The 23,712-nt window shown below is 28.3% G+C and overlaps 1 protein-coding gene across 1 annotated transcript in view; it reads right to left on the bottom strand.

Moving 5' to 3' along the window:
- Positions 1–23,712, bottom strand: part of LOC145265415 (voltage-dependent T-type calcium channel subunit alpha-1G-like) — a 759,315-nt gene that overhangs the window by 276,108 nt on the left and 459,495 nt on the right. Inside the window, exon 13 of the mRNA XM_080121247.1 lies at positions 4,170–4,325. Coding sequence (XP_079977373.1) covers positions 4,170–4,325 — 156 coding nt within the window. The remainder of the gene's footprint in view (positions 1–4,169; positions 4,326–23,712) is intronic.

Below are 23,712 nucleotides of genomic sequence, written 5' to 3'. Positions count from 1 at the left end.
ATATTTTCAGTATCTTTTATATATTTTCAGTATCTTTTATATATTTGTTTCAATTAATGTTTAGTAACTTTTATATATTTTGAGTATCTTTTATATATTTTCAGTATCTTTTATATATTTTCAGTATCTTTTATATATTTGTATCAATTCATGTTTAGTATCGTTTATACATTTTCAGTATCTTTTATATATTTTCAGTATCTTTTATATATTTGTTTCAATTTATGTTCAGTAACTTTTATATATTTTCAGTATCTTTTATATATTTGTTTCAATTTATGTTTAGTATCCTTTATACATGTTCAGTATCTTTTATATATTTGTTTCAATTAATGTTTAGTATCTTTTATATATTTTCAGTATCTTTTATATATTTGTTTCAATATATGTTTAGTAACTTTTATATATTTTCATATCTTTTATATATTTGTTTCAATTTATGTTTAGTGTCTTTTATATATTTTCAGTATCTTTTATATATTTGTTTCAATTTATGTTTAGTAACTTTTATATATTTTCAGTATCTTTTATATATTTGTTTCAATTTATGTTTAGTGTCTTTTTTATATTTTCAGTATCTTTTATATATTTGTTTCAATTTATGTTTAGTGTCTTTTTTATATTTTCAGTATCTTTTATATATTTGTTTCAATTAATGTTTAGTAACTTTTATATATTTGTTTCAATTTATGTTTAGTATCTTTCATATATTTTCAGTATCTTTTATATATTTGTTTCAATTTATGTTTAGTGTCTTTTATATATTTGTTTCAATTTATGTTTATTACCTTTTATATATTTTCAGTATCTTTTATATATATGTTTCAATTTATGTTTAGTAACTTTTATATATTTTGAGTATCTTTTATATATTTTCAGTATCTTTTATATATTTTCAGTATCTTTTATATATTTGTATCAATTCATGTTTAGTATCGTTTATATATTTTCAGTATCTTTTATATATTTTCAGTATCTTTTATATATTTGTTTCAATTTATGTTCAGTAACTTTTATATATTTTCAGTATCTTTTATATATTTGTTTCAATTTATGTTTAGTATCCTTTATACATGTTCAGTATCTTTTATATATTTGTTTCAATTAATGTTTAGTATCTTTTATATATTTTACGTATCTTTTATATATTTGTTTCAATATATGTTTAGTAACTTTTATATATTTTCATATCTTTTATATATTTGTTTCAATTTATGTTTAGTGTCTTTTATATATTTTCAGTATCTTTTATATATTTGTTTCAATTTATGTTTAGTAACTTTTATATATTTTCAGTATCTTTTATATATTTGTTTCAATTTATGTTTAGTGTCGTTTATATATTTTCAGTATCTTTTATATATTTTTTTCAATTTATGTTTAGTGTCTTTCATATATTTTCAGTATCTTTTATATATTTGTTTCAATTTATGTTTAGTATCTTTCATATATTTTCAGTATCTTTTATATATTTGTTTCAATTTATGTTTAGTATCTTTTATATATTTGTTTCAATTTATGTTTAGTATCTTTTATATATTTTCAGTATCTTTTATATATTTGTTTCAATTTATGTTTAGTGTCTTTTATATATTTTCAGTATCTTTTATATATTTGTTTCAATTTATGTTTAGTGTCTTTTTTATATTTTCAGTATCTTTTATATATTTGTTTCAATTTATGTTTAGTGTCTTTTATATATTTTCAGTATCTTTTATATATTTGTTTCAATTAATGTTTAGTAACTTTTATATATTTGTTTCAATTTATGTTTAGTATCTTTCATATATTTTCAGTATCTTTTATATATTTGTTTCAATTTATGTTTAGTGTCTTTTATATATTTGTTTCAATTTATGTTTAGTATCTTTTATATATTTTCAGTATCTTTTATATATTTGTTTCAATTAATGTTTAGTATCTTTTATATATTTGTTTCAATTTATGTTTAGTATCTTTTATATATTTTCAGTATCTTTTATATATTTGTTTCAATTTATGTTTAGTGTCTTTTATATATTTTCAGTATCTTTTATATATTTGTTTCAATTTATGTTTAGTGTCTTTTTTATATTTTCAGTATCTTTTATATATTCGTTTCAATTTATGTTTAGTAACTTTTATATATTTTCAGTATCTTTTATATATTTGTTTCAATTTATGTTTAGTGTCTTTTATATATTTTCAGTATCTTTTATATATTTGTTTCAATTTATGTTTAGTGTCTTTTATATATTTTCAGTATCTTTTATATATTTTTTTCAAGTTATGTTTAGTGTCTTTTATATATTTTCAGTATCTTTTATATATTTGTTTCAATTTATGTTTAGTGTCTTTCATATATTTTCAGTATCTTTTATATATTTGTTTCAATTTATGTTTAGTATCTTTTATATATTTTCAGTATCTTTTATATATTTGTTTCAATTAATGTTTAGTATCTTTTATATATTTTATGTATCTTTTATATATTTTCAGTATCTTTTATATATTTTCAGTATCTTTTATATATTTGTATCAATTCATGTTTAGTATCGTTTATACATTTTCAGTATCTTTTATATATTTTCAGTATCTTTTATATATTTTTAGTATCTTTTATATATTTGTATCAATTCATGTTTGGTATCTTTTATATATTTTCAGTATCTTTTATATATTTGTTTCAATTAATGTTTAGTGTCTTTTATATATTTTCAGTATCTTTTATATATTTGTTTCAATTTATGTTCAGTATCTTTTATATATTTTCAGTATCTTTTATATATTTGCTTCAATTTATGTTTCTTGTGAATGTTTGTCCAACGAGCTTAAATGTTGGACTCTGATAGAGTATTATTAGTCCGATGGCCATCAATGGCTCAAAAGGTGTCTTATAATTGTTGCAAGAAAGTGTTATAGGAAAAAGGTTTCCCTTTTCTTGCAAGTAAGAAGAACATTAGATTAGTGAAAATGAGATTCGAACTGTGTAAGCAAGGTTCAGAAACAGATTCAGAAAATGGAAGGATAGGATTTCGCATTGGTCAATTGCATATAAAATATTTTAGATATGTTTGTCTGCAAAAAGAATTTAATTGTTCAATTCTTTTTATGAAAACTTAATTAAAATAAGGTCAGCTAGAAAATCATGAACACTGCAATTTAAATATATTGAAAAATAGATTAGGTTGAAAAGTAGGCTACTGAGAATTCTTTGTCTACAGAAATCGTTTGGGAACATGTGCCAAACCACGTATGTTTAGGGCACGTGAATCGATCACGTTTTGAAGCCATACATGACGTCATAGCACAAAGGGAATTTCTCAATATAGGAGCTAGTCAGTCTAAGATCAGGGGCAGTCAGGCAGTCGAGTCCGGATCGAAATCAGCACAGTCAGTCGGACAGAGCTGACATGAGGGGGTCCCTTTAGAAGCGAAGGGGTAGAACGTTTAACATGTAGAAACCACTTTGAATTTCTCAACGTCATCATCCATCGACTGGTCGATCTAATAATAAAGAAGTCATCATCAATGTTTTTGTAAGTCTGTGTTGTGTCGTTCATTCAACAATTAAAGGTAATGTGTAATCATCTTTAATGAACTTTGTGTAACTCATCTTAAGTAACGTCTCTCTCTCTATCATAAGTAATGACTCTCTCTCTCATAAGTAACGTCTCTCTCTATCATAAGTAATGACTCTCCTTTCCTGTGTATAAAGAACTGATCACCCTCTCCTCGCGATGTTAAGAATCTACAGAACTGTATAAATGTCTTCTCTTCTCTCCCTCATCACCATCGTTACATGTTCCGTCATCTTAAAAAGACCCCATCTCTATGCAACAAAAGGAGCTTTGTCTTAGTTGTATTAAATGTTACCATTCATTAATGGCTTGATTCTACTACAGAGTGAAGGTCATTTTCTAGGGATTCAACCATTGTCATGAATATATGTGTGTTCGTTTTGTCAACATGCTGTGAATAGAGCATGATGTCATTAAGAAATGTACCCATCTCTGACACTATTACATCAGGGAAGTCTTTTATGAAAATCAGAAATAATCAGAATATTTGAAAAAATGGGTAGATCAAACTAATCGCTGAATTGTTGACAATAAACAATTTTTGTTTTAACATTAAATGACCTAAAACTGTTGACATGTCGTCAGAGAAGCAAAAACATTTTCATTTACCTCTGTAGAAAATCCTTCAACTAAGATGGCTACAAGAAGATTAAATAGTACATAATTTCCAAAAGTCATTAAGGCTATGAAATAAAGTGACGCCCACGCGGATGTCTTGTCCATTCCATTGTAAAGGACCGTGTTCCAATCTTCTTGGGTGAGAACCTGAAAAAAGGAATAAAAAGAAAAAAATATTCTTTTAATATTTGCAAACAAAATTGATAGGAGAGTTTTTCATTCATTATATATATAGATATTTATATTTATATTTAGAGATCAATTATACAAACACAATGCATATACATACATATATATATATATATATATATATATATATATATATTCCTTGATTATGCCTTGCCTTGGCAGCCGAGTCTAACACATATTTTATTTTTATTTTAATAATATTATTGGAATTCTTTCCTCTTTTCCTTGTACCTATTTGTGAATTATTCCATGGATTTCGGCCTTTTGGAATATTTTGAACCATTTTCCAATGACGCGATTCCTTGGATTTTACTTGTGCGAATGGAAATTTAACTAACTTTCTTGGATTTGCATTTTTGGATTTTACCGTCATTGGATACTTTACCTTTTCATCAGACTATCCATTCACGTGAAATCACCTTTTTCTTCACCCTATTCCCTCTGCTTCACTTTTTGTTATCAAGTAATATCTTTGACTTGCTTGTAGTTTAATCAAATACTTTTGCAAGCAAAATCCGACCCTGCATTTTGCTAAATCCTACCCTCTGATGAGAAGGAAAGTATTTCTTTGAAACTCCGCGGATTAAAGACTATCCACTTATTTAATGTTTCCTTTTCAAATTAAATATATTTTTAACTCTTAAGTGTTTTTTAACATGTTTTATTAACTATTTGCTCTTATTATAAGCTCTATCTCCTATTTAGTTTTATTGAACTCTTACATCTGGTTGAGATTACTTTATAAATATTAATTCTTTAATATTTATAATATACTTTCGTTTTACCATCTTGGATCATTTTGGTAAATTTAATTGTAATTTATATATATATATATATATATATATATATATATATATATATATATATATATATATTGTCATGAGAGGACATATTTTTCCTCGAAAAATATAAAGAAATTACAATTTCTTACATAAATAATAATATAGTTATGCAAATATAATAAATATAAAATATAATAAAAATATTTACTAATTAGATAAAATATTATAATAATACTTAAAATATTATATAATAATAGTAAATATAATAACCAAATAAATATTAATAATAAATAAATTAAAAATAATAAAAAAATACATAACATAAAAATATTACTTTACAATTAGAATGTAAAAATGTTCTTTGTTAAGCCTTTCTGGGGACTTCTAAAAATAGAACAAAAAAGTATTCTATCCTGTTTGCTTCGAGAAGGTGCTAAACTAAAAATGTTTTATTTTGCTTGATTCTGGAATATTCCTCAGTGACAATTATAAATAATTATTGAATGCGTTTGTTATTCAATTATGATTAATAATCCTATATACTATTTATAAAATATAATATATAAATATATATAAGATTTATATGATATAATATATATAATATTTATATCTTATAATATATATAATATTTATATTATATATATTATATGATATAATATATAATACATATATATATATATATATATATATTGTCATGCAAAATACAATTTCTGAATTAAAAAAAAAGGCGAATGTATCTTTCTTCATTAGAAGTCAGAATAACTTACTTAATACTTAAGATCTACAATTTCTATATGCTCCTATCGACTGTAAATTTGTCCATATTTCTATTCATACTTAATTAAGTAAATACTGAATTCGCCATAGTTTATACTTTACTCCCAGTTATACTTCTACTGAATTCTACTTCAAATCATATATCCCTACCATATTCTATATTGAATAGATACATTTTATTATCGCTCTTATCGTCTCAAATATTCAAAGTTTGTGCATCAAATTTTCTTTTTATCCCTTTTATCAATTGAATCATACCTCAACATGCTAACCTATTCCTAAACTAAGATATAAACAATATTTCAACCATTTATTAACTCCTCTCTCTCAGACCAACCAGTTGCAAGTTTAGTTGCTTCCACCACATGAGGTTTTACTTACTCCTTTCGCAGTAACAATGAAATGGAAAGCATAATAATGTCCTTTTTAATTTTTGAGGAGTGTAACTTTTCAATAAATATATAACCTTCAGTAACTAACCCAATAAATATTGACTGCCAATGCAAGGTTGCAGAAATACCTAGTTTAGGATCCAGGCCTGGGGCTAACCCTCTTACTGCTAATAGACCCATAGATCTCAGGTCATCCGTCTAGGAGAAGGAAAACTCTGAAGCTAAACCTATGCTACAGACTCCATACATTTTGGCACCAAGTAAAGGAGAGGAAGGCCTCTTCAGTCCTAATTATCGACCTTCCTAGAGCTGGTGACTCAAACAAATTACCAGTTTGCAAACATAAACTGCTTAAGGAGTAGATAGACTCTGTCTATCGCCCAGCTTAAATACTCCTTCTTTGCCTATTAGTTAGGTGCAGAGGTGCAATCACAGGGACTCGACAGAAACACTCAATGGTTGACCTTGTTTACTGACTAGGGCAATGAACATCATCCCCCACTTCTGCCACATTCTCATCCCCTAAAACTGGGTACTTTGGGAGTGCTTAAGGGCCATATATGCTAATGCAATTGGATTGGGTTGATATTTGTCTGACGGGTTGAGAGTACTGGATTGACAGTTACTGGCTGCTGTTTCCGACTGATAGTACAAGAGCCCCAACTCTTTGGTAGTGCTTAGAGTGGCTGCTCCATCATATAATATCGGGATGGATGTAATGCCATGTCGTGCATGGAAATAGACCCTGTACCCATCTCTGGTGGGCTTTCCCGAGGCCACAATCCTGTAGATGAAGAGTCAGATGATGGTCTATTTTAAAAATAAAATTTGTGTTGCATGTTTGGTATTCTGCACAACCACTTTATCCAGCACCTCTCACCCTTAAACTAAAACTTATAAATAAAATAAAATGTTAGTTCAATCAAAAATTACAAACAAACCAAACTCAAACAAAACTAATTTGCCTCCTTCCCTGAGTCTTGCATTCAGGAATATCTGTTGGCTTAGAACTAATTTAGATGATGTAGAATCATTTCGCCTAGTAAACACCCGGATATCTTGGTGCTAAGTGAAACTAACATTCCTCCATTCCCTCTAACCTCTTTAACATGCTTGGTTATCTCCATCTGGTTATTTGCAGTAAGGACTCAGACAAACATATGCATGGACTTGGAGTCTATATTCGAAACACCCTCCTCTTGACTAGAGAATCAAAACTAGAATCAGACAACCAGGCCTTTACCTGGAACATAGCGTTAGCTACTTATATTTTCTCTACCACTCTCGATCCAGAACCGTATTCTCATCAACCAAGTCTCTGACAGCATAGATACAGCACTCTCCCTTGATACTAGCACACAAGTACATGTATTTGGTGACTTTAATGTCCACCACAGTAACTGGCTTGGTTTCTCTACTTATACAGATGCAGCTGGTAGCATAACACATAGCTTCTCTATATCTCATTCCCTATCACAAACAGTTACATTTCTGACACATTTCTCAGACCAGCAAGATCAACAAGCCTAGATTTATTTCTGACCACAGTTTCTGATGACTGTGTAACGAATACCTATAGCCCACTTGGGAATGTTGATCACGCTGTGATAATAGTAGAAATCGCCCTAAATTCTCGACCCAGTTTATTAAAAGTTTAAAGAAGCTAGAAGTAATTGTAAGAAAGAAATAGCGGTAGGTAAGAGAGAATACACCAAAACCATCAGAAAATGCATCGAAATGCAGAAATTAGGAACCTGTGATTTCTATAAAATCTACAATAGTGTAATAAATTTATTATATTATAATAAATAATGGGCAATCAAAAATTTCCACACTATCCAACAATCATGAGGTTGTTTGCACGGCAAACAAGAAGGCGAATATGCTTGCCAGTCAGTTTGAATCAAACTCTACATTGGACTCAGGAAATCACTCCCTCCCTGATCTTCATTTGCAGGCTGACACCACACTAGATAATCTGAAAATCTCAGGTGCAGGATATCATAAAAAACCTGGACACCTCAAAAGCATGTGGACCCAGTTTCATCCAGGCTCTGCTATTAAAAAAAATACTCCACTGAGGTTGCTCCAGTTCTCTCCAAACTTTACAACAAATGCCTTAACGAATCTTGCTTTCCTGACTGCTGGAAAACTGGTTCTGTGGTAGCAATTTACAACAATTCTGGCGAAAGAACTGGCGCATTAATTTATCGCCCTATTAGCCTCCTCCCTCTCTCCATCCAAATATTTGAGTCTGTAATAAATAAAGTTCTAGTCCATCACCTTACAGTTGCTAAACTTCTGACCAACCAGCAGTATGGATTAGGCAAGCCTGTTCTACAGTAGATATACTAACTGTAATCTCTGAACGTATATACCACACACTGGCCAAAGCAGGAGAGGGTAGGGCAGTAGCCCTAGATATATCTAAGGATTTTGACAGAATAGGGCACGATGGTCTTTTCAGGAAAAACAGATCATATGGTATCAATGGACAAATACTTAACATAATTAAATAAGAGAAGAATCCAGGTTGTCCTCAATGGTCGTACATCTAAAAATTATGATATAAATGCGGGTGCATCTCAATGGTCGATCCTTGGACCTTTATTATTCCTAATGTTCATAAATGACCTCTCTGATAAAATTGTCTCTATAACAGACATGAGGGGAAAACAAATGAACATGTGTCTAAGGCAATGGCAAAAGCACTAGAGGAAGACCTCCAATGGAATGGGGACAAAAACGGATGGTCACATTCACTACAGCCAAGAGTGAGCTTGTTTCCTTCAATAATTACAAGAAATCTTCTCAACCACTAATAGCCATGGCTAAAGATGCATTACCTGAAAGTACTTCTTTCAAACTCCTCTGCTTAACGTTCGCAGGGAACATGAGTTGGAACAGACACATTAAGAGCATTGCCAAGGCTGCTGCAAAGAAGGTGGGCTCTCTCTACCGTGCTAGAAAGTTATTTATGCCTGAAAATATCTTGTACCTCAGTAAGACCAATGTGTGGAGTATTGTTGTCACATTTGGGCTGGTGCATCTGCTACTAGTCTCTCACTTCTTGACAGGGTTCAAAAGAGAGTCGCCAACCTGATAGATCCTTAACTGTCATCTAAGCTTCCACCTCTGCCCCACCGACGAAATATTGCACTCCTCTGCCTGTTCTACAAGTATTTTAATGATGGATGCTCCAACAAACTACAAGCCCTTGTACTTCTTCAACATAAATACACCTGTCAAACCTGACAAACAGCAAAGTCCCACCCCTTCACAGTAGAAATCCCTCGATGTAAGAAAGCCTTCTACTCTAATAGTTTCTTCCCCAGAACTGCTAGACTCTGGAATTCCCTTCCAGGTTCCTGCTTCCCTAACTGTACTGACATGCAGAAGGTCAAGTGTAATGTGAACAGAAATCTTGCTGCTCAACTCCCTACATAGTATCTCTGCAACTTATGTCCCTGATAGTAACCCCCTACATCAAAGTGGCACTGTGTCTTGTTTAGGGTGAAAATGTAATTAAAAAAATAATTTATATATGTGTTGCTGTGTGTTAGCCTAGACAAAACACAATAACATAACAATATGTATGTATGTATGTATGTATGTATGTATGCATGTATGTATGTATGTATGTATGTATGTGCGTGATTCTCCTGTCGATTTTGAGTTTTGAGGTGTGCCACAACAACAAAGTCAGGAAAGCCAAACGTGATTTGTATAGCGGTGAAGCCTTTGTGCAGAACCAACCACACTTTCTGGTACAACTGCTAATCTCAGTCGGTGCAGGACAGAGTAGACTCTCAGGTATATATATATATATATATATATATATATATATATATATATATATATATTTAAACAGTATATATGCCGCTCCCCATTTGGGGGTACCAAATTGGTAAAAGGGAAAATTATTCCTAACTCGCATTTAGGTAAAAATATATATAAATAATTGAATTAATTCCAAAAGTATCGCGAACAAAAACAAATAAATAACATATATATATATATATATATATATATATATATATATATATATATACATAAAAATTATATTTATAGCTGTATAATGAAAACAATTATATAATTATACATACAACTTTTATACAACTTTTCTATATGTATTTATATACATAAAACAATTATACATATAAGGTATATTTATATACGTAAACCAATTATATATATATGCATACATATATATATATATATTTATATGCTGAAACCAATTATATATATATATATTTATATATATAAATTATGTACATACATTATTTACTTATTTACATTTATATATTATCAATTATAGATATATTTATATCCATAAACCAATTATAATTATGTACATAAAACAATTATAATGATCAAATTTTGCATCTTTTTTTTCAAATGGGGAAATAAAAATATTCAATGACGTCTGCAACAATGGCGGTTTGTCCTTAGGTACTCTACAACTGCAACAACCTCCATTCATTTCCACGAAGAAACATAGCAGAACCACCATCGACACTGAAGATATTGGTCTGAAAGGATATTTTTTTTAGTCAAAAATTTATGTTTATGTATCCATGAACTGCTTTTAGCCTATTAGATATAGGAATGTGAAATTTGATCCAGGAATTTGATCTTTGTATGCAACAAATATTTCTCTCTGAAAACGAGGCTTATTTTTATTTACATCTTCATCTCTCTTGAACACTAACCCAGTCTAATAATGCAAAATACCAGTAGTGACAATGACAAGTAATAATAATAATGGAGGCTTTTGACAGGGTATGGCACGATGGTCTTCTAAGGAAAATTAGATCATATGGAATCACTGGAAGATTTCATAATGTAATTAAATCCTTCTTAAGTAATAGAAAAATCAAAGTTGTCCTCGACGGTCGTTCATCTAAACAATATGACATAAATGCGGGAGTACCTCAGGGGTCTATCCTTGGACCTCTATTATTCCTGATATTCATAAATGACCTCCCTAATAAAATTGTTTCGGAGATGGGTATATTTGCCGATGACACCACTCTCTATAACAGATATGAGGGGAAAACAAATGAACACATATCCAAGGAAATGGCAGAAACACTAGAGGATGACCTCCAATCTGTAGTGGAATGGGGACAAAAATGGTTGGTCACATTCAATGCTGCTAAGAGTAAGCTTGTTTCCTTCAATAACTACAAGAAACCTTCTCTACCACCAATAGCAATGGCCAAGAACCCATTGCCTGAAAGTACTTCTTTTAAACTCCTCGGCCTAACGTTTACAGGGAATATGAACTGGAATAGATACATTGAGAGCATTGCCAAGGCTGCTGCAAGGAAGGTTGGCTCTCTCTACCGTGCTAGAAAACTACTTACGCCTGACAGTATCCTATACCTCTATAAGGCCACCATTCGCCCATGTATGGAGTACTGTTGTCACATCTGGGCTGGTGCATCTGCTGCTTGTCTCTCGCTCCTGGACAGGGTTCAAAAGAGAGTCGCCAACCTGATGTTGCATCCCTCTGCCTGTTCTACAAATACTTTAATGGTGAATGCTCTGACGAAATGCAAACACTTATACCTCCCCGACGTAACTACCCCTGACAAACCCGACAAGCTCCTAAGTCTCATCCCTTTACAGTAGAGATTCCTAGGTGCAAGAAAGCCTTTTACTTCCCTAGAACTGCAGGTCTTTGGAACTCCCTTCCGGGATTCTGCTTTCCCAACTGCAATGATATGCAGAAGTTCAAGTGTAATGTTAACAAACATCTTTCTACTCATCTCCCTTCATAATGACCCAGCTAATTAAGTCCCTAATAGTAGCCCCCTGCTTCAAAGTGGCACTGTGCATTGTTTGGGGTGAAAATTGAATTAAAAAAAAAAAAATACACACACACACATATATATGAGAGAGAGAGAGAGAGAGAGAGAGAGAGAGAGAGAGAGAGAGAGAGAGAGAGAGAGAGAGAGAATATAGTTTTAAGTAAGTGATGCTGAGACAAGTATTCACAAATGCACTGAAATTGCACTGAGCAGAAGGAACAAAGATAAAAATAACACAAAAAGAAACGAGTGAAAAAAAAAAGAACTCAGACAAAATATTGAGTGCATACTCAGACATGACAGAAGTAAATAGACGCCTCACCAAAAATAATTTAATTTGTTGAATGTTTGAAACATTGATGATTAGTTTCTTTTGTGCTTGACTCTCAATCAAACAGACATCAAGCAAATGCTTGGTTAGGATGAAATTCGTTAATCTTGAGATTTTATTGTAGGGTATCCAACCATTTTTGTTTGGGGCATCTTCTCAGCCTTTTCCCAATGGCCCCACCTTGTATCTCAATTTTGCAACAATGTCATTATTTGTGTGCATTATTGGAATTTATTTATCTTATACAAGTTGGATCGTTTTGTACCTGCTCAATGTCGATGAGGCACCAGTGGAACATGCACAAGCCATCGGAGCAGAGTTACCTGGGGTAAGTTTCTTCTACTCCTGACCACTAAGGGCAAATCCTTACATAACCATGGTCTGGTGTTCTATAGCTGTGTTCACAATGCAATGTAGTGAGTAACGACTTCAGCGTAGTGAGTGAGCTATGCTTTGCTGGATCTGTCATATGAAGGTAACAAAGCATGTCAGCAATTCCGTTCTTTGCAGAAAACTCCAAATCCAACTTTTGGATTTTGCACTACGTGAGAAACATCTCCATTGGTTGGATTATGTCAAGTGCAATAGTGGATGGATAAACATAGAAGTTAATGCTTGTCTGGCGTTGGCCACCCATGGACTGAAACTGTCAAGGAAAACTTGAAACCTTGTCAATTTTATGAAGGGAATACCATGGAATGGATCAAAATAAATGGTGAACAGACATCTGAGCAGCTTCCAAAAGACAAACCTGTGCAAGCCATAGAAACTTGTCTATAATTCAATAATAATAATAATAATAATAATAATAATAATAATAATAATAATAATAATAATAATATGTGTTCCTTCTCACAAAAGTTGTTGCCACATGTCTGTTTCAGCACTTATTTACAAGAGTGTTATTACATTTTCACATGTGAGAATTAACCTTTCCTTCAAGATAAAATTAACCCCCCCCCCCAAATTTTCCCTCATTTTCACTGAGATCTGCATAATTTTGACAATGGTTGAGTCTGATCAAACTAAAAATTCGACACAATATCTTTGTCTCTGTGACTTCTTTCTGCTTCTTTCCTTGATGGACAACATTCAGAGCCATATCAATCAACAGTAAAACTTTTAAACATCGACATCTTATATTAATTGATATTTTTTGTGTTTCAGATATCAATATATTTATTTCACCTTGAAGTATGATACAGGTCAAAGGAAAATTAGAATCACATTATTGCTAAATCTGAAGTCACATTCATGAGAAACACGGTCTAGCTGAAACTACTGTCAATAATTTTCCCCACTCTTTATCTGTGCCTAAATCCAAACGCAGATTCCATGAACAAAGCTTCTTTCTCAGAAGTGCACGACTGTGGAACTCTCTTCCGCTTGCCTGTTTCCCAGCTGACTACAACTTGGACGTCTTCAAGTCCAACATAAACAAATTCCTGATGAACCGCCCCCTTAAGTAAGACACTCTATCAAATCTCCAATACTAATGATTACTACAATACTATCTCATTGATTACTGTACATGCAATAACCCTTATCTCTGAGTGGCTTCCGGGCCTTGATCCCCATGTAAAAAAAAAAAAAAAAAAAAAAAGTCTTAAGAGCGATTCTGTTCTTCATAGTCTCCTTAGGGTCGTACTTGGAGATTCGAGACCACTTCCATTGTCTTCCTTAATAAATTTTAAATGAGAATACATTTTTAGATTTTATGGAGATTCTCTAACCTTTCTTTCTATAAGGGGCACACGAAAAAAACACACACACGTAAATAGCATACACACACAAACTGTGTCACACTTACACAAACATCATACATACAATATCACACACACACAGACATTGAGCTTTATATATAAATCCTTTACAAATATTTCTATGGTGTAATGTAATCCCCATCTATCCAAACAGAATCTTATTTTTATTTTGCTGTTGACAGTATGAAGGTGGGGACAACGGAAATAATTTTACTAAGAATTGAAATTAAGATAAAATATAGTGGTTATTTTGGAAATGGTTACCTGTTCTCATGCTATGTGGTCAAGAACTGGGTGATCATTTTATATTAAATTTATATAATCAGTGGAAATACTCCCCACTAGCAAATTACCTATAGACGTCTTTTATTTTGCTTTAAAATATGATATCAAATACTTATCTATAAACGTATCACTTGATAGGCTGCCAATTGCTAATCTCATTTTTGGGTTAGTTTATATAATGATTTAGGACACCCATGCATCCACCTGTAAATGCCTATTATTATAATTTGAAATATCTAAATCATTGTAAAAATAATTATGCACTGGGTACGTTTTAAATTCATAACCTTTGCCTCTAAGAATGGTACAGTAATCAACAGAGAGACGGTACAAAATTAAATTCTCTCTCCATAAAGTTGGAGTAAAATGTTGGTCAACCAATAGTAAAAAAAAAAAAAAGGAGAGAAAGAAAACAAAAAGCACAAATTAAGATTTCTGAAAAGGGTTTGAATATCGATTAGGGAACCGTTTACTCTCTGATGTCAATGGGAACCAATTTCATTGGATTAAAATAAAGATGATAATTGATTTGTTTCTTCAATCAAAAATAATGCAACTCACAAATCACTGGAATTTTTTTTCTCTCAACTTTCTCTTTCTTTTTCTTCCATCTCACTAAGTCAGCAGATTTCAAGTATTAAAAATTTTCAGTTTTTTTTTTTAACCAATGAGAATCCAGATAATTCATTAGCTTATCTTTTCTTTATTCAGGTGAATTTGATTATTGCACAAGTTTGTTTTTATAGGTTGTGAGTTTGATCCTTAGTAGTAAATGATGATTTCGACATTTTTTCAATTCACAAACTATACAACAAGCTGAGATGAATCGTTTTATGATGGAGTTGAGACAAATTAGAGCTATTTCCTCTACTTGATCTGTTTTCAGGATGAACATGTCTGCTACAATTTCATTTATTTATTTTTTCACTGATGAATATTAAAAAAATCAATAGTAGTGATTTAGGGGGAGCGTTAGGACTTTTAACTGCGAGAGTAAGAATTCCTCTATTTTCTTTATTTATGGCTGATAAAAAAATAAAATAGTGATCAGGATTAAATATTAAAATCGATGAAGTGATAGCAAAATATTTTCTTTTGTTTTTAACATTTGGCTTTAACTGATGAAACACATTTTTTTAATATATTTTGTATTAAAAAATATATTAATTTTACTTCAGATATAATATTTATTATATCACCAAGGATATACAGCATTGCTCACACATAAAAATAATACAAACGATGAATAAATAATTGCATAAATAATAGGAAGAAAAATTTAGCATATTTTTTTTACTTATATTCACTCTGCCCTCTGCCATAAATGGGAATATGCTGAATTAAGGGTCACATTTATAGGGCTATGCTAAGTTGGAGTTCTGCAGCGAGATGCTTGTTCACATTACATTTAAATTTCTGCATGTTGGTAATATTGAGGAAACAGGGATCAGGGAAGGAATACCTAAAGCAAGCTGTTCAACGAAAGAAACTATTGTAGTAGAAAGCTTGTAATATCTAGGGACTTCTATAGTGCAGGGGTGGGATTTTGCTGATTGTCCTGTTGATAGTATTTATGTTGATGGCATATATGTTGATGGTATTCATGTTGATGGTATTCATGTTGATGATATTCATGTTGATGATATTCATGTTAATGGTATGCATGTTGATGGTATTCATGTTGATGATATTCATGTTGACGGTATTCATGTTGATGGTATGCATGTTGATGGTATTCATGTTGATTATATTCATGTTGACGGTATTCATGTTGATGGTATTCATGTTGATGATATTCATGTTGATGGTATTTATGTTGATGATATTCATGTTGATGATATTCATGTTGATGATATTCATGTTAATGGTATGCATGTTAATGGTATGCATGTTGATGGTATTCATGTTGATTATATTCATGTTGACGGTATTCATGTTGATGGTATTCATGTTGATGGTATTCATGTTGATGATATTCATGTTAATGGTATGCATGTTGATGGTATTCATGTTGATGATATTCATGTTGATTATATTCATGTTGACGGTATTCATGTTAATGGTATGCATGTTGATGGTATTCATGTTGATTATATTCATGTTGACGGTATTCATGTTGATGGTATTCATGTTGATGGTATTCATGTTGATGATATTCATGTTAATGGTATGCATGTTAATGGTATGCATGTTGATGGTATTCATGTTGATGGTATTCATGCTGATGGTATTCATGTTGATGGTATTCCTGTTGATGGTATTCATGTTGATGGTATTCATGTTGATGATATTCATGTTAATGGTATTCATGTTGATGGTATTCATGTTGATAATATTCATGTTAATGGTATGCATGTTGATGGTATTCATGCTGATGATATTCATGTTGATGATATTCATGTTAATGGTATGCATGTTGATGGTATTCATGCTGATGATATTCATGTTGATGGTATTCATGTTGATGGTATTCCTGTTGATGGTATTCATGTTGATGGTATTCATGCTGATGATATTCATGTTAATGGTATTCATGTTGATGGTATGCATGTTGATGGTATTCATGTTGATGATATTCATGTTGATGGTATTCATGTTGATGGTATTCATGTTGATAATATTCATGTTGATGGTATTCATGTTGATGATATTCATGTTAATGGTATTCATGTTGATGGTATTCATGTTGATGGTATTCATGTTGATGGTATTCATGTTGATGGTATTCATGTTGATGATATTCATGTTGATGATATTCATGCTGACGGTATTTATGTTGATGGTATTCATGTTGATGGTATTCATGTTGACGGTATTCATGTTGACGGTATTCATGTTGATGGTATTCATGTTGATGGTATTCATGTTGATGGTATTCATGTTGATGGTATTCATGTTGATGGTATTTATGTTGATGGTATTCATGTTGATGGTATTCATGTTGATGGTATTCATGTTGATGATATTCATGCTGACGGTATTCATGTTAATGGTATTCATGTTGATGGTATTCATGTTGATGATATTCATGCTGATGGTATTCATGTTGATGGTATTCATGTTGATGGTATTCATGTTGATGATATATGCTGACGGTATTCATGTTGATGGTATTCATGTTGATGGTATTCATGCTGACGGTATTCATGTTGATGGTATTCATGTTGATGGTATTCATGTTGATGATATTCATGTTGATGGTATTCATGTTGATGGTATTCATGCTGATGGCATTTATGTTAATGATATTCATGTTGATGGTATTCATGTTGATGGTATTCATGTTGATGGTATTTATGTTGATGGAACACGCATGTAAATCACATTCCATTGAAGTAATGATGCAAAACAAACAATGATGTGCAGAGAACATTTTCTGGGCAGATACTTAAGTGCGAAAAACGACAAAAAATATAAGAAAATGAACGTCTCGGTGGGGCACAGGCCTATAATACATTCCTCTGAAAAGGGCACTTTTAAAACTGGAGTAAAAGGGGCAGGTACTTGGACACCTCCTAGCACTCTCCCCCCCTCTGCACGTCTCTGAAACATAGCAAAACAACATTGCTGTAATGGGCTGGGATTTGATAGACAGTGTCTGACCTATTAGATTAGAGGCTTTTTTTTGGACGTTGTCTAAGAAGACACTCGTGGTTTGTGCACCAGTTCAGATATGTCACAGATACATATGCAAGGATGAAATTATTTGTTATCTAAAAAATATTTATATACGTTTTTTATAAAAATATAAACATAATTCACATCTATTATAGTAGGGATTAGAGTAGTCAATGGTAAAAAAAATAAAAGTGAAATAAATTTCCCAACATGGCACCCACACCTTTATATGTGTGTGTAGAGGGCAGCACAATAAAAACATTTTTTTCCAAACAATTCTTATTAGTTTCAACTAAGAAAGTTAAAATGAAGAGCAAAGCATTGAGTTCACATGTTATAAAGTCATTCTTTGATGATACGAAATCATCTAACTCTCCTCTCATAAATCGTTTGAAGTATTAGCCTTCACAACAAAATTTATATTTCCTGTTTTCAGAGAGAACTGTCACGAGATAGAGAGAGGAAGAGAAAACCAACAAAAAAGAGAAAGCAAGCGAGAGGAAGGATGAGAGACCGAGAATAAAAACCAAATAGCAACAAATAAAAATAAGGAAGTGAGGCGCTAGTGGTTTAAGCAGAAAAATCTTTACTCGATCAAAACAAGCAGAATTCCATTAAAAGCAGAGAACTCACATCTCTTTTATTATAGTTTATAGTATTACACATTTTATTTTATTGCTTAGGTGCATTTTAGGAATAGGTATCCATAGATTTTACTTATTACATTAAGTGGTTCTGACTACGAACGTAGAAAGCCAAATGTTCTGATTTTTACCTAAATACACAAATAAAAAAAAGTGCTGTTACTTGGCAGACGACTATTTGTTCAATCAATTAGAAAAATTTAGTTGTGTTATGCACATTTCGGGACACCCTTATTACATTTGGAAGTTTTAGGATATTCTTTCATTTACCTTTACTGAAAGAATATGTTTAGGGTTAAGTTAGGGTTAGAGTGAAAAATAAAACAATTTGCGTCATATTGAGTAGAAGTACTAAAACATTACAGAATAAAAGCAGTTTCTTTCATTAAATAACTTTTATGCAGCAGCAGCAGCAGCAGCAGCAGCAGCAACAACAACAACAACAACAACAACAACAACAACAACAACAACAACAATACTAATAATAATAATAATAATAATAATAATAATAATAATAATAATAATAAGGCAGTCAGTTAGTTTAGTTAAGTTTGTTATAATTCGCCAGTTCGTTAATATTTGACAGTTTTAGTAATCTCTAGTGAAACTCAGAATTGATGATGTAATTACAAACATTTCCTTGCATGCCTATTCCGAAAAAGTCCCGTTCTCTAAAATCATTTTGCCACATAATTTTGTTCATTTGTAATTTTTTCAGTATAGTGTTTTTTGTTTATTTGTAATTTTTTCATTATAGTTTTTTGTGCATTTGTAATTTTTTCATTATAGTTTTTTGTTTATTTGTAATTTTTTTATTATAGTTTTTTGTTTATTTGTAATTTTTTCATTAGAGTTTTTTGTCCATTTATAATTTTTTCATTATAGTTTTTTGTTTATTTGTAATTTTTTTATTATAGTTTTTTTGTTTATTTGTAATTTTTTCATTATAGTTTTTTGTCCATTTGTAATTTTTTCATTATAGTGTTTTTTGTTTATTTGTAATTTTTTCATTATAGTATTTTGTTTATTTGTAATTTTTTTTATTATAGTTTGTTGTTTATTTGTAATTTTTTCATTATGATTTTTTGTCCATTTGTAATTTTTTCATTATATTTTTTGTTTATTTGTAATTTTTCATTATTTTTTTGTTTATTTGTAATTTTTCCATTATAGTTTTCTGTTTATTTGTAATTTTTTCATTATAGTTTTTTGTTTATTTGTAATTTTTTCATTATAGTTTTTTGTTCATTTGTAATATTTTCATAATAGGTTTCTGTTTATTTGTAATTTTTTCATTGTAGTTTTTGTTTATTTGTAATTTTTCATTATAGTATTTTTGTTTATTTGTAATTTTTTCATTATAGTTTTTATTCATTTGTAATTTTTTCATTATAGTTTTTTGTTTATTTGTATTTTTTTTCATTATAGTTTTTTGTTTATTTGTAATTTTTTCATTATACTTTTAATTCATTTGTAATTTTTTCATTATAATTTTTTGTTTATTTGCAATTTTTTCATTATAGTATTTTTGTTTATTGGTAATTTTTTCATTATAGTTTTTATTCATTTGTAATTTTTTCATTATAGTTTTTTGTTTATTTGTATTTTTTTTCAGTATAGTTTTTTGTTTATTTGTAATTTTTTCATTATACTTTTAATTCATTTGTAATTTTTTCATTATAGTTTTTTGTTTATTTGCAATTTTTTCATTATAGTCTTTTGTTTATTTGTAATTTTTCCATTATAGTTTCTTGTACATTTGTATTTTTTTCAGTATAGTTTTTTGTTTATTGGTAATTGTTTCAGTTTTTTGTTTATTTGTAATTTTATCATTATAGTTTTTTGTTTATTTGTAATTTTTTGATTATATTTTTTTATTTATGTTTAGTTTTTTCATTATAGTTTTTTGTTCATTTGTAATTTTTTCATTATAGTTTTTTGTTCATTTGTAATTTTTTCATTATAGTTTTTTGTTTATTTGTAATTTTTTCATTATTATTTTTTGTTCATTTGTAATTTTTTCAGTATATTTTTTGTTTATTTGTAATTTTTTCATTATAGTTTTTTGTTCATTTGTAATTTTTTCTGTATTTTTTTGTTCATTTGTAATTTTTTCATTGTAGTTTTTGTTCATTTGTATTTTTTCATTATAGTTTTTTGTTCATTTGTAATTTTTTCATTATAGTTTTTTGTTCATTTGTAATTTTTTCATTATAGTTTTTTGTTTATTTGTAATTGTTTCATTATAATTTTTTGTTCATTTGTAATTTTTACAGTATAGTGTTTTTTGTTTATTTGTAATTTTTTCATTATAGTATTTCTTCATTTGTAATTTTTTTATTATAGTTTTTGTTTATTTGTAATTTTTTCATTATAGTTTTTTTGTTTATTTGTAATTGTTTGATTATAATTTTTTGTTCATTTGTAATTTTTACAGTATAGTGTTTTTTGTTTATTTGTAATTTTTTCATTATAGTTTTTTGTTTATTTGTAATTTTTTCATTATAGTTTTTTTGTTTGTTTGTAATTTTTTCATTATAGTTTTTTGTCCATTTGTAATTTTTTCATTATAGTTATTTGTTTATTTGTAATTTTTTCAGTATATTTTTTGTTTATTTGTAATTTTTTCATTATAGTTTTTTGTTTATTTGTAATTTTTTCATTATAGTTTTTTTGTTTATTTGTAATTTTTTCATTATAGTTTTTTGTTTATTTGTAATTTTTTTATTATACATTTTATTCATTTGTAATTTTTTAATGATAATTTTTGGTTTATTTGCAATTTTTTCATTATAGTCTTTTGTTTATTTGTTTTTTCAATTATAGTTTCTTGTACATTTGTATTTTTTTCACTATAGTTTTTTGTTTATTGGTAATTGTTTCAGTTTTTTTGTTTTTTTGTAATTTTATCATTATAGTTGTTAAGTTTATTTGTAATTTTTTCATTATATTTTTTTTATTTATGTTTAGTTTTTTTATAAGAGTTTTTTGTTCATTTGTAATTTTTTCATTATAGTTTTTTGTTCATTTTTAATTTTTTCATTATAGTTTTTTGTTCATTTGTAATTTTTTCATTATAGTTTTTTGTTTATTTGTAATTCTTTCATTATAATTTTTTGTTCATTTGTAATTTTTACAGTATAGTGTTTTTTGTTTATTTGTAATTTTTTCATTATAGTTTTTGTTTATTTGTAATTTTTTCATTATAGTATTTCTTTATTTGTAATTTTTTTATTATAGTTTTTGTTCATTTGTAATTTTTTCATTATAGCTTTTTTGTTTATTTTAATTGTTTCATTATAATTTTTGGTCATTTGTAATTTTTACAGTATAGTGTTTTTTGTTTATTTGCAATTTTTTCATTATAGTTTTTTGTTTATTTGTAATTTTATCATTATAGATTTGTTTATTTGTAATTTTTTCATTATAGTTTTTTGTCCATTTGTAATTTTTTCATTATAGTTATTTGTTTATTTGTAATTTTTTCAGTATATTTTTTGTTTATCTGTAATTTTTTCATTATAGTTTTTTTCCATTTGTAATTTTTTCATTATAGTTTTTTGTTTATTTGTAATTTTTTCATTATAGTTTTTCTGTTTATTTGTAATTTTTTCATTAGAGTTTTTTGTTTATTTGTAATTTTTCATTATAATTTTGTGTTTATTTGTAATTTTTTTATTATAGTATTTTTGTTTATTTGTAATTTTTTCATTATAGTTTTTCGTCCATTTGTAATTTTTTCATTATAATTTTTGTTTATTTGTAATTTTTTTATTATAGTTTTTTTGTTAAATTGTAATTTTTTCATTATGATTTTTTGTCCATTTGTAATTTTTTCATTATAGTTTTTTGTTTGTTTGTAATTATTTCATTATAATGTTTTGTTTATTTGTAATTTCTTTATTATAGATTTTTTGTTTATTTGTAATTTTTTCATTATAGTTTTTTGTTCATTTGTAATTCTTTCATTATAATTTTTTGTTTATTTGTAATTTTTCATTATAATTTTTTGTTCATTTGTAATTTTTTCATTATAATTTTTTGTTTATTTGTAATTTTTTCATTATAATTTTTTGTTCATTTGTAATTTTTCATTATAGTTTTTAGGTCATTTGTAATTTTTTCATTATAGTTTTTTGTTTATTTGTAATTTTTCCATTATAGTTTTCTGTTTATTTGTAATTTTTTCATAACAGTTTGTGTTCATTTGTAATTTTTTCATTATAGTTTTTTGTTCATTTGTAATATTTTCATAATAGGTTTCTGTTAATTTGTAATTTTTTCATTATAGTTTTTGTTTATTTGTAATTTTTTCATTATAGTATTTTTGTTTATTGGTAATTTTTTCATTATAGTTTTTATTCATTTGTAATTTTTTCATTATAGTTTTTATTCATTTGTAATTTTTTCATTATCGTTTTTTGTTTATTTGTAATTTTTTCATTATGCTTTTCATTCATTTGTAATTTTTTCATTATAGTTTTTTGTTTATTTGCAATTTTTTCACTATAGTCTTTTGTTTATTTTTAATTTTTCCATTATAGTTTCTTGTACATTTGTATTTTTTTCAGTATAGTTTTTTGTTTATTGGTAATTGTTTCAGTTTTTTGTTCATTTGTAATTTAATCATTACAGTTTTGTTTGTTTATGTTTAATTTTTTCATTATAGTTTTTTGTTCATTTGTAATTTTTTCATTATTATTATTTGTTCATTTGTATTTTTTCATTATAGTTTTTTGTTCATTTGTAATTTTTTCATTATAGTTTTTTGTTTATTTGTAATTGTTTCATTATAATTTTTTGTTCAATTGTAATTTTTACAGTATTGTGTTTTTTGTTTATTTGTAATTTTTTCATTATATTTGTTGTTTATTTGTAATTTTTCATTATAGTATTTGTTTATTTGTAATTTTTTTATCACAGTTTTTGTTTATCTG

The sequence above is a fragment of the Euprymna scolopes genome, chromosome 40 (genome assembly GCF_053919585.1).
Source record: "Euprymna scolopes isolate OS-2025 chromosome 40, ASM5391958v1, whole genome shotgun sequence".
In the NCBI taxonomy this organism is placed as follows: Eukaryota; Metazoa; Mollusca; class Cephalopoda; order Sepiida; family Sepiolidae; genus Euprymna; species Euprymna scolopes.
Note: the sequence above shows the minus strand (reverse complement) of the source record. Positions and strands in the feature narration are given on the sequence as shown.